Consider the following 12,382-nt stretch of genomic DNA (forward strand, 5'->3'; position numbering starts at 1 on the left):
GCGTCCCCGCGCCGCCTCAGCCGGCTCTCCGGTCCGCCCGCCGCCCCCGCCTCCTTCGCCGGCCCCGCCCCTTTCCTTGCAGCGGGCCCGCGCGTGCGCCGTGCGTCCCGCGCGCGCGCTCCCCCGGGGAAGGCGGGGGCGGGGCGGGGGCTGAAGGATGGCTGGCCGCTGAGAAGGAAGCCGCGCCGGGGCTGGCGCGCAGGCCCAGAAGCGAGCGAGCCGCGGCTGCCGGCGACGCCCCAGAGCGGAAGAGGGAAGTGAGTCGCGCCGGGCTGGGCTCGCGGAAAGGCAGCGAGAGGCACCGCGGAGGGGAGGCCAGCGTCCGCGTCGCGATCCATCCGGGATGTCGAAGAACACGGTGTCGTCGGCCCGCTTCCGGAAGGTGGACGTGGACGAATATGATGAGAACAAGTTCGTGGACGAGGAGGACGGCGGCGATGGCCAGGCCGGGCCCGACGAGGGCGAGGTGGACTCATGCCTGCGGCAATATCCTTGCTGTCGCGGCGGCCGGGGGCCCGTGGGGACGCGCGTGGCCCGCGGCCGGCTGCGCCTGGCTCGAGGTGGGGATGGAGGGGGACCGGAGCTCCCGGGGCCGGCAGGCCGCCGCCTGCACCCCGCCCGCGGCCGCGCTCGCCAACTTGCGGGCGCCCGGATTCCTCAGGTGCGCCGCCCCAGCGGCCGCGCCCTCGCGGGGGGGACCGGCCGGCGCCCTACTGGGCACCGGAGCTCCAGAAATTCCTGCCTGGTGGGGACACGGGCGTCCCGCTTGCAGTCTGCTTTCCTGTCGAGTGTGTGTGGCTTGCAGAGCGGTGAGATAGTTTGTGGCTAGCCAGGAGGGATGGAGCGGTTCGCAAATTGAGGCCCTCGGTGCATTCAGCCCATGGGCTTTTTCTTCATCATCATCGCTATTGGAGAAAAGGATTTGGCACGCTTGCACATAATTCATTAGCAGGGCGAAGGGAGTTTGCTTCTCCAAAATTCCCAGGTAAAGCCTGGAGCCTTTTACCTGCTAAGGAAAAGCCAATAGAAAAAGGATAGGGGATGCATGTGGAGAATCCCTGGAAATGTTTAAGATGAACCCCAGTGACATATAAAACAGGGGGTGAGTCAGTTCCATAAATCAAAATCGTTATTCTGAAATTGTTTCCTTTCTACTTAAAATGTGGCTGTCAGTTCCTGGTTCCTTGGTTTGCATATCTGAATATTCATAACCGTGAAAATAATTTGCATCGATCTCTTAGAAAAATAGAAATGTTGCAAAAACCCATATTGTAGCTTTAGAAAAAAATCGCATTCATTGTCTGTTCCTACAGCTCTTTCCTCATCAGTTTCCTACTAGGTTATAATGAAATCAATAAGTGAGCAAAAACATTTAGTAACTACAGCATTGAACATACATACGCCATATAGGTTTAACTTTCATTACCACAACTTTCACATCAGTTGCTACTAATTGGATTATTTATTTAAGGACTTGGGCGGTTTTTTTTTAAGTGTTCTTTAGAAAACCATGCAGCCTTGACAGTAGTTTATCGCCGACTAGATAATTTTTATTAGACCTTTTCCATAGAAGTGGTGAGCATTATTCTTAGAAAAAAAAACTTTATGTTGATGGATATATGATATTTTATTAAACTAATGATGTATTCCAGATAATTTCTGGTGGCTCCTACTTCTGTGTCCATTATCAATTGAATCTACTTTTTCATCAGTCCATCTTAAAATATCAAGATACTGTCTCATTGTAACTAGGCGAGACAGCCCTGGTGGGGTACTACAGATGGGGGAACAAGTGGCTCTAGTTTTCCTTTTAGGGAAATGACTGTCTGTTCTGACAATCTGATTGGCCTTCCGTTTCCCATGCTTGCTAACTCACTGGGGCTTTCAGAGACTGATTGAGTAGGTATGGATGGTCCAGGCCAGTTCCGATAACCTGGAGGGAGAAAAAGTAAGCTGCCACCTACAGGTCGTGCGGATTATTACAGCTTCCGTAGCCCTGCTCATCAATATTAAGCTATTGCCTGTTCTGTTCTGATTGCCAGAGTAATCAGCCAGCATTTCAGTTAATATACAGTGTAGGTTCAGTATAAAGTTTAGGGTTGTTTTCCAATAAGAATCACACACAAACAAGACGGTGTACTTCGTTGGTTGATAGGCTGCTTCGGTTGGTGACCTAATAATTCTGATGCATAATTTAAGGTTTCTTGAAAACCTATCTAGACAATTGTGTGTATCTCACTGGAAAGTGTAATCTCTTTGATAGAACCAAGGTCAAAACAATCTTTACTTTACAAAAAAAAAATTCCTATATTCTTTTGGTTTTACCCTTTGGTTGACATATTGGAAATAAACGAATGCAGTAATTTTTGTTACTGTTTAGAAAGTCAAGTCATAAGAACCAATAGTCCTGTAAAGCAGGGACTGTCCTTTGCTGTTATCCCCTTAACTGTCATCACAGGAAACATGACAGCTGCACTCCAGGCGGCTCTGAAAAACCCCCCCATCAACACAAAGAGTCAGGCGGTTAAGGTGAGTCGCAGGCCACAGCATTAGTCTCGGTGGTGTCCCACTGTTTGTGTTGAAGTCCTCGACACAAGAGTTGACAACGTGAAATCACCTTGGTTTGTTTTGTTCCTTTTGTTTTGTTTTGGGAGATTGGGTCTCGGTATAGAACCTGGCTAGCCTGGAACTCACAGAGATCTCCTGCCTCCACTGGGATTAAAGGCATATGCCACCACATCCAGTTTAAAAGGAGACTCTTGATAAGTAAAGAGATCTTATGAAAAATAGCATTGAAATGTAGAGTAAGGATAATGCTGTATGGAACACGGTCAGTTTAAAGGATGGAGACATCGGTTCTGTTGATTATGTTAGTTACGTTAATATTAGATATTGTGTTCATTATGTCAGTATTAAATATATAGATTAATTAAATATGTTGATATTAAATATTATAGAAAACAAAGGCATGAGAGCATAAAAAGATGATCACCATGCTACTTCCTTGGTCGGTTACTATCTTTGGTATAGCAGCATACTTAAGAGTTTCTACAAGAGTTTGTATTCTTTTTTTCTTTTTTTTTTTTTTTGGTTTTTCAAGACAGGGTTTCTCTGTGTAGCTTTGCGCCTTTCCTGGAACTCACTTGGTAGCCCAGGCTGGCCTCAGACTCACAGAGATCCGCCTGCCTCTGCCTCCCGAGTGCTGGGATTAAAGGCGTGCGCCACCACCGCCCGGCAAGAGTTTGTATTAAAAAAAAAAGAATCTTGCCGGGCGGTGGTGGCGCACGCCTTTAATCCCAGCACTCGGGAGGCAGAGCCAGGCGGATCTCTGTGAGTTCGAGGCCAGCCTGGTCTACAAAGTGAGTTCCAGAAAGGGCGCAAAACTACACAGAGAAACCCTGTCTCGAAAAACCAAAAAAAAAAAAAAAAAAAAAAAGAATCTTGCAATTCAGCTGTGTAGCTATGTACATGAACTTTTTTCCTTAGCAATAAGACTATTTCTAAAGCATTTTAACTGCAGTACACCATTATGCAACATTTTATATACACCCAATCCCTTTTATTGTATATTAGATTGCCTAGTTTTTCCTGCTAAAATGAATAGTCTTAGGTAAATCTTCCCCCGCCCCCCAGAGCTGAGGACCAAACCCAGGGCCTTGTGCTTACTAGGCAAGCGCTCTACCACTGAGCTAAATCCCCAACCCCTACATCTTAATTTTTTTCTGTCAGTAAAATTCCCAGGAGATAAATGCTAGATGAAAATCACATTTTTAAGGCTTTTGCTACACAAAGTATCGCCAGATCCCTTAGAAGAGTTTTGCAGTTTACACCCCTGCATCAATCCTCTACTGATTCTTGCAGAACTACTTAGCTGTTGATTGTTTAAAATGCAGGCTAACCAAAGCCCTGTGGTCCGTAGGTCTACCCCTCGGGGACTCAAGAACTTTAATTGAATAGTGGTTAGGGGTAAATGTGTACTAATTATCAAGGCAACAAAACTTTGTATAGGGGAAATTTTTCTTTGCTTTTTAAAAGGTTTTAGGAACATCATTAAAATTTGTTTTACCCCTTATGTGTCTTTTTTTTTTAATGACAGCTTGTGGGTGGGAGGTTATAGCTCTAGATACTAAGATATTTTCTAAATAGAGAAATTGCCATCTTTAAACTGAAGATAATATTGGTGGTAGAAATAGTCTGTAAAATCCTGCCCATTGGAATGCTGATGCTACCACTCTGTGCTGAACAGAAGGAGAAATGAATTGAAAGGGTCCATGACGTGTTCCCCCTGCTTAGACGATGCATAAGGAGATAACTTTGTTTCTAGAGCAGGCTTTACCAGAGGGAAAGTTTAGAGATGAGCATAGATGGACCTCATGTCTGTAACTAGGAAACTTAAAAAAGTTTTTTAATGGTTTTAAACAGGAGATTTTAAGAAAATACCACTTTTGAAAGATAGTACAAGATAGAATTGTATGAATCAGTTTCTTTCTTTGGTTAGTAGTTTTTTAAAACCAAGAAGTAAAATTTAAATGTTATAATAAATTATTAAATTTTCCCATCAGTCTGTTAGTAAATCCCCAGTTCTACCTCTGGTTCTATCAAGACTGTGTTCCAGAGCCCTTAATCCCAGCACTTGGGAGGCAGAGGCAGGCAGATATCTGAGTTCAAGGCCAGCCTGGTCTGTATAGTGAGTTCCGGGACAGCCAGGGCCACACAGTAAGACCCTGTCTCAAAAACAACAAACAAAATGGTCTCCTTCTGAGCACCTCTGCTGTCATGGCAACCAGAGCCACCCCGTGTGCTTAGAACTGCACCTCACGAGCATCCTGCTTCTGTCTTCCTCTGCCATCGATGCTGTTCTCAGCAGAGATGCCAAAATAGTCTTCAGATGAGAGTCAGATCGTGTCTCTGCTCTCCACACTCTCCACTGTCTTGTCTCAGAGGAAAGCCAGAGCCGTTACAGCATGGCCTGGAGGCCCTCCCATGATCTGTCCTCCCATGCCGTGTTCTCTCACCTCCTCAGCAGCTTCTCCCACCACTCAGCTCTGCTGCATCAGGGCTCTGAACACTGAGCACTCCGAAACCCACGCTAACAGCTCTTGTTCTTTCGTCTCTCGAAACACTGGCCGCATTCCCAAGGAGTTTTCTTTCCCATCCTCCGTGTCACCCTTTACATTGCACTCCAGTGTGGCTTTCTAAAATGCTGTTCCCAGCATACACGTGTCTGAATCGCTTGTTGTGTATTCACCCTCAGGACCGGGCGGGCAGCATTGTCTTGAAAGTGCTCATCTCTTTTAAAGCTAACGATATTGAAAAGGCCGTTCAGTCTCTGGACAAGAATGGTGTGGACCTCCTAATGAAGTATATTTATAAAGGCTTTGAGAGCCCGTCCGACAACAGCAGTGCCGTGTTACTGCAGTGGCATGAGAAGGTGAGTCACAGATGACAAATCCGTAGATCATAGAGAACGATACCTCTTAGCACCTGGAAAACGAGACTTGATTGTCTATCTCTATTATTACAAATAAAATGCATGAAAATGAAAAGTTCACATTTGCTTACCAGCCTTGGTCTTAAGAGATTTCGATTTGCACTGCATACTTATTTGCATATGTTAGTACATAAGTGATTGTGTGCTTGAAGTATGAATGCCAAGAAAATTTTCAGAAGAAAATCATGGAAATCAAGAGTTCTTTCACACCAATCAAAAGATAGAAATAACCCAAAATGAAAGCATTAATGTGTGATACATACAAACTGTTGAATGTTACTTATCCATGAAAAGAAATGGAGTTTTTATACATGTTACAATGTAGATGAACCCAGAAGATGTTGTACTAAGTGAAACCAGATGCAAATATTTGGTATTTCTACTTATATGAACTAATCTGAAATAGGCAAGCTCAAAGGAATAGAAAATTACTAGAGGTTGCCAAGGACTGTGGAGAAAGGTAGAGTGCTTGCCTAATGTCCCAAGGTTTGCTCACCAGCACTGTAACTCTGTTTTGTTTTGTTTTCAGAAATTGTTACTGGCCGTGCATGGTAGTGAATGCCTGTAATCCTGCACTCCAGAGAGAGGCATTCCAGGCCAGCCTGGTCTATATAGTGAATTCTACACTCTATTGAGAGGCTGTGTCTCAGAGAGGGAGAGGAAAAGAAATTATTGTTAGTTCTGTGTAAGAAGTTAGTAGCTAGGTGAGCCAGGTGACTAGGTGGGTAAAGTCTCCTGTCACCAAGCCTGTCAACCCCATTCACTCCCTGGGACCCACATGGTGGAAAGAAGGAATGACTACCTACACACACACACACACACACACACACACACACACACACACACACACACACACACTGTACCCACACACAGAGAGCAAGTGTACTTTAGGTATCTTTCATTCTTAAACTGGTAAAAATATAAGCAATAGCATTTAAAAAAAAAACAGGTAAAGGGCTGTGTATTCTCTTACCATTCTTAGAGTTCTCAAAACTCGGGGATCCTCTCCTTCCACCTTATCTGGGGCAGGGTTCCTCTTGTTTCTTCTCCTGTGCTCTATGCTTCAAGGTTAGCTGGCTCAAGAGCTTCTGGCCACATCTCCCATAGGCATGCTGGGATTCCAGATGCTAACCACGACTGGAGATCCTATTCAGCATGGTCAGCATGCCAGGCTTGCAGAGAAGCACGTTTAACATTCTGAGCTATCTCCTCAGCCCCCCAAAGTCCATTCTTTTTAAACCGTTCTCTTGAGTCTGAGTGAAAAGCCACATATAAGAGAAAACTGAAAGTAGACTTGTTGAGCCTCAGTTAGGTCACTTTACCGTGAGTACATTACAGAAGAGCTAATGTGTATGAACAACACCTCACAGTATTCCAGTAGAGTGCCCGTGTAATTACAGTGCCCCTTCACTGAAGAGAATCCGTGCAGTCGTGTATGGTCTTCTTACTAGGGACACTTTGATAGACTGTGCACTTGTTTACATTCCCTTTATTTCTCACTGGCTCTGAGGTGTGCACATCTTTCTGTCTTCAGTTTGCAGGTGAAGAACCGCCGCTAAAGCCCGACTGACATAGGTCCAGTGTAGCCTCAGGATCCCAGTGACATTGATTGGGACTGTGATAGTCCAAACATTCTTCTGAGAAGTTTATAAGCATATTCACTCATGTAATCTTCAAAAATAACACTAGCAGGCAAATTCCTTGTAGGTGAGGAACGTGGTCCACGTGTTAAGTCTGTTTCTTCCCAGTCTCCTCTCCAGAGTTGACTAAGTGCCCCTCAAGTCCGTCTGTGCCAGCAGGTCTCTATCCTCAAGGCAACTGCTGTAGCATCCTGACTGACTTGCCACCAGGTCTACCTTGCGCCAATCTCTTCTCTGCCCAAGCACTGGAGTGTTGTCTGTAAAATCCGGAGGTACCCCTGCCAGTCATTGGTGGCCCACACCACTCTCCCTTAGGCTCAGTCGGACCAGTCTTGTCCCTGAATACCCCCGACCCCACACCTCCACACTGTTTTCTGGTGTCAGTGTGTCCGCTTCTCTAGCATCTCTTGCTGTCAGGCTAGGGACCTGCCCTTTCTCTGTTCTTGTAGCACCCTAAGATAACTCACAGCACTTCATACATGATACCAAAATGTTGTTACATTTGTATAACTGTCTCATAGTAGACCAAAGGATGTTTGCTCACTTTTATATCCCCACAATACACAATGGTACTCAAAATCTTTTTCAATATAAGTAAACCAGAATTTCCAGTTGCTAATATTTAATCTCTCAGTTACTGAAGTTCAAAGGTTCAGAGTTAGAGATCATCAGCTCTTAAGTAATACCTTCTTACCTTAGGGGAAATCTGCAAACTAGGAGGAAGTTGGATGACTTGTCCCGCTGTAAGGCTCTTCCTAGCCACAATAAGGACGGCAGATGGAGAATGTCCTCTGTTTATATTTGAACAGCTGTTTTAGTCAGGAACATTGTGCTGCAGACATCTTGAAACAGTATTTAGACACAGTGTACTAGAATAGTGACTGGTGTGTATTTGGAAGTAAGTTCACAAGGGTAAGAACCCTTCCTTGTTCTTTGTTTTTATTATGCCTTAGTCCTAATAATCAGACTCGTACTAGTCTCATGCTGAGCACTGCCTGGGGCACAGTAGATACATGCTCAGGAAGTACCAAGAAATGAACGATTTCAGTACCTTGCCTAATCTGAGACTTGACTCTTTATGACCCTTTCGGTGTATTTGGTTTGTTGTAGGCGCTTGCTGCTGGAGGAGTAGGGTCCATCGTTCGTGTTTTGACTGCAAGAAAAACTGTGTAGTCCAGCTGGAACTGGACATCGTTCACAGGAGTGGGAGTTGCTGGTACAAAGACCAAAACAACCAAATGGCACCGCTGCCCTGTGGGTGGCATCTGTTTCTCTCAGCTTTGCCTTCTTGCTTCCTTTTTCATATCTATAAAGAAGAAAATTACATATCAGTTTCCTTAATGAAAATGGAAATAATGTGGAGGAAATTCTGTTTCAGTGGGGGTGTTTGATCTTTTCATAACCATGTAGTAATATGTATACCATTCTGTAATTTATATTCGGGTTTGATTGTGCAATTTTTAACTCTTTTGGCTGGGTAAGGGTTTTACTTTATTTTTAACCAATACTGAGAGATCTGATCAAATCTGAGGCCAGTTCCCTAACTCATTGCTGGTCAGGAAGTGATCTTTGTTTTTGAAAATGAGAGACTGGCGGCTGTTAACATTGCAAAACTGGACCACACTTCCCGTACTTAAGCAAAATGTGTTTCCAGAGCAAGTAGTGAGCGAGCCCCACTACCAATTTCCAGCTTTATTCTGCTTACCTACAGATGATGCTGTGAGTGTAAGTGTGCTACTTCCTGTTAGCATCCAATTATCATGGCCTCTCAATCTCTTTGTGGTGACCCAGGGTCCAGAGCAAGGAGTCTTGCTCTGTATAAATGTATTTACAAAATATAAGTGCCTCTTTGGCACAGACATCACATTTTCCTTCTGATAATAAGGCTGATAATAAGTCAGAAAAGGACATTGAAACTGATGGAATTCAAACTCTAGCAGCCTCTGAATGAAATACTACTTTTTTCAGAAATAAGGTAGCTGCCTTAGACATTTACACAAGTATTCACTGTAACATTTCATATGCCCGATGATGTCTTCAGTGTTCTTCAGGTAATGGGGATCTCAGAAAATTTGGTTCTGATCCAAACAAATACATATTCTGTGTTTCAGCTCAGTGTTTTTTAAGAAAGAAAAATGCCACACAGTTAAAAAAAAAAAGTGTTTACTTTGTTGGACAAACCAAATCGGTTCTCAAAAAATGACCGGTGCTTGTAAAAAATTCTTATTATGAAGTAGTTCCAAAAGCAATCACGTGAATGCACATGGCCAAGAGGGATCCGCCTGGTTAGTCTTTGCGTAAGGCCAGTTCCAGAGTCACTGACTGAGGTGAGAACTAGTGCAGAAATTCTGTAAACTGCTGTTTTTGATACCTGCTTTTTTGTTTTGTTCTGTTTTGTAAAATTATGATAAACTTCAGAAAATAAACTGTCAGTGTTGAATAATTTCTTTTTCTTAATTGAATACTTATAAATCTCCAGTTAGTTAAGGAGAAGTCCATGTTTTATATTCACAGAAGTGGCTGTAGTAAAATCTGTCAGCCTTTAGCTCTACTAAGGGGAGATGGTAAAAATGGACAAGCAGTACAGCATAGGAATTGAATGAGGGTGGGTGCCAGCTGGAGACAGTGGGCTCCACAAGTGTGTCCGCCCAGGTCATAGTAACTGCCCCTGGTGAATAGCAAAGCAGATAAATGCCAACCGGGACGTGGCACACAAATGGCTCTTTGTTGCCCACGTGGGAGCCAGTGTATGTGAAGGCCAGAGGTCAGTGTCAGGTGTCTTCAGTCGCTTTCCCACCTTATTCTTTGAGTCACTGAACCTGGAGCTTACCAGTGGCTTGACTGACTGGGGATCTTCCTGTCGCCACCTCCCCAGTGCTGAGATTACAGACACCACGGTGTGTGACTCGGGTGCCAGACGTCTGAGCTTAGGTCCCTGTCACAGCAGCCCTGACCCTCAGCCATCCTCCAGCTCCACAGAAGCAGGTCTCTGCCTGTTTCTCTTCTCCAATCTCAGTGCTTAGGTGGGCTTTGGTTTGACCCTGTTTTGTTTTGAGAAATGATCTCGATATTTAGTCCAGACTGGCCTCAAACTCAGCAATCCTGCCTCAGCCTCCACCTGGGATTACAGCTGTGCCCGGACCAGGCTTGTTTCCACCCATTTTTTTTTTTCCCCAAAAAGGGTGGGAGGCAGTGGGAAGTTTTATACTCAAGACTGAGGCAGGCAGGTCATGAGCCTGCCTGAGCAAGCCAGCAAGAACTTGCCTTAGAAAATCAAGCCTGCCAGTGTAGCCCAGTGGTGGAAGCTAGCATGTGCCTCATCTCAGTCCCCATACACTGGAAAGGGAGACCCAGAGCAAATAGACTCATCTTTTAGTTCTTAGGTAGGAGCACCTTTTAGGAAGTGGTGGCAAGTGAGAATGCTGATTCTTTCAGGAAATGCACTGATGCACGGGTAATAACTGCAAGTAATACAAACTAATCCCATCATTGGGGGTGTCAGGTGAGTGCAGTCTGGGTCGTCCTGCATTGAGAAGTCAGTCTGGGGTACTTGAAAATCATTGCCCTGCAGTTCAGCACATGACTGTGAGTGCAGTTGATGTTGGGTGAACAGCAAAAACCAAGTGGGCCAAAGGCCAGTGGGTCAGTCCCAATGAAGTTTTACAAAGACGGGAAGGGCAGAGGGTCCAAGTGGCATACACAGGGGAATGTCAGTTCACTCGTAAGAGTTTTAACATTTCAGCAACGGAAAATTCTAGACCATGGAAGCTACTGAACAGATTGCACTTTCAAAAGGAGTGTCTCCTGGGGGATTCAAGACAGTAAGGAAGCTACAGAAGGTGGCATTTGGTTTGGTTTTCGCCAAATAAATACTGGTCGTTTAGTCTCTCATAACAGTAAAAAAAAAGAATGGGAAAATTAAATTTTAGAAGAAAAGCGTCTTAAATTATCAATAAAGAGCTGTTCATTAAACATGATTCTAGCTGTGCTGGAGAGGGGGCTCTGTGGCTGGGTGCCCACTGCATAGTCCTGAGGTCTGGAGTTCAGATCAAAGTGCTCAGGAACAAGCCAGATGCCCACAGAACACCTGTAACTCCAGCTCCAGGGAGTCAGTGGTCCACATGCACAGGTGTATATGCCCACATGTTGGAGACCGACTCCAGACAGCTGTGTCCTGGACTTTGTCAAGCCTTGACAAGAGGTTCTTAGCCTAACTGCAGGATATGCGACTAGATAAGAGGTTCCTGGCCTAACTGCAGGAGATGCGATTAGATAAACTTTCTGGAGCCTGTCAACTGCAGGGGGCCCGGGATCAAAGCGACCTCGACCCTGACCCCTTCCTTAGGAATTTTCCATTCTTCTCTCCTTTTGCTTCCCCTGCTCCCCCTCCCTGCCTGAAGCCCTGCTTATAAGCCTCAATACCCAGTCAATAAACGAGACCTTGACGCGACTCAGACTGACTTTGTCTTCCTTAATGCGCCTGGTCTCCTTTCTCTCTCGCCCCCATTGATCTTTCAGGAGGTGCCTCCTCAGGTCTCCCGAATAACCTGGCCCGTGGGACGGGCACCCACATACATACACATATCAACACAAAGGAATAAATAAATTTGGGGGGTGGGGTTTACTCTTTTCATTCTTAATCTTTTCAAATGGTCAATTCTATCTCCTACTGTTGACTTTGTGTCTTGTACTGAGACACTTAGTGGTCCAGCAAATGTCCAAGTAGCCCAGAGTTAACACCAGTTTCATATGAATATAATGCCAACTGTAAAATACACAGGGCACTGAAGACGGCCCTGGTTTGTGGTAGTGTGACTTTCAGTTGTCAAAGCCAGAATCTCAGTTAGAGAAGGATTAAGAAGAAAAGCTCACCCCGTCCTGAGAACCTGCCTCCAGACCTGAAGCTCAGAAAACAGACCAGTCCGCTAACACGGGCCACCTTGTCATACCTGCATCAATGCAGTTGCCAAGCTGCTTAGTCTTCGTGGGGAAGAAAGCTGTTTCTAGGAGAGGTGAGGCCTGGGAGTTTCTCTAGAATCCCCAAACCAGCCCTTGGATACTTGGGAGATCATGCCAGGAGCCTTTTCCGGACAAGAGCCAACAGACGGAGAAGAAAGGTTTGGAAATGTTCTACAGTGAGAAGCCTGCTCAACACTTAAGAGCTCAGCAGTTTCCTCTCTCAGTATGACTTTAATATCCCTAGGAAAGAGTAAGCCACGTAGACTAAATAAATAAATAAATAAAGATTACA

General features: G+C 45.0%; 1 protein-coding gene across 1 annotated transcript; it reads left to right on the forward strand.

The window, feature by feature from the left end:
- The first annotated feature begins 146 nt into the window (after positions 1-146).
- Arpc5 (actin related protein 2/3 complex subunit 5) lies at positions 147-9,557 on the forward strand. Its single transcript, XM_052737189.1, has 4 exons — positions 147-486; positions 2,457-2,529; positions 5,255-5,431; positions 8,242-9,557. The coding sequence occupies exons 1-4, from the start codon at positions 344-346 to the stop codon at positions 8,302-8,304; spliced, it is 456 nt and encodes a 151-aa protein (XP_052593149.1). The 5' UTR covers positions 147-343; the 3' UTR covers positions 8,305-9,557.
- The last annotated feature ends 2,825 nt before the right edge of the window (positions 9,558-12,382 follow it).

This window comes from Peromyscus californicus, unplaced genomic scaffold, assembly GCF_007827085.1.
Source record: "Peromyscus californicus insignis strain IS unplaced genomic scaffold, ASM782708v3 Scaffold_14__1_contigs__length_90479793_seg_2, whole genome shotgun sequence".
Classification (NCBI taxonomy): domain Eukaryota; kingdom Metazoa; phylum Chordata; class Mammalia; order Rodentia; family Cricetidae; genus Peromyscus; species Peromyscus californicus.

What these genes read in the sequence shown, in the direction of transcription:
- Arpc5 (XM_052737189.1), top strand. Translation starts at nt 344, where the DNA reads ATGTCGAAGAACACGGTGTCGTCGGCCCGCTTCCGGAAGGTGGACGTG. An exon ending in CAAAGAGTCAGGCGGTTAAG is followed by an intron (nt 2,530 to 5,254) that starts GTGAGTCGCAGG and finishes ATTCACCCTCAG; the next exon opens with GACCGGGCGGGCAGCATTGT. An exon ending in TACTGCAGTGGCATGAGAAG is followed by an intron (nt 5,432 to 8,241) that starts GTGAGTCACAGA and finishes GGTTTGTTGTAG; the next exon opens with GCGCTTGCTGCTGGAGGAGT.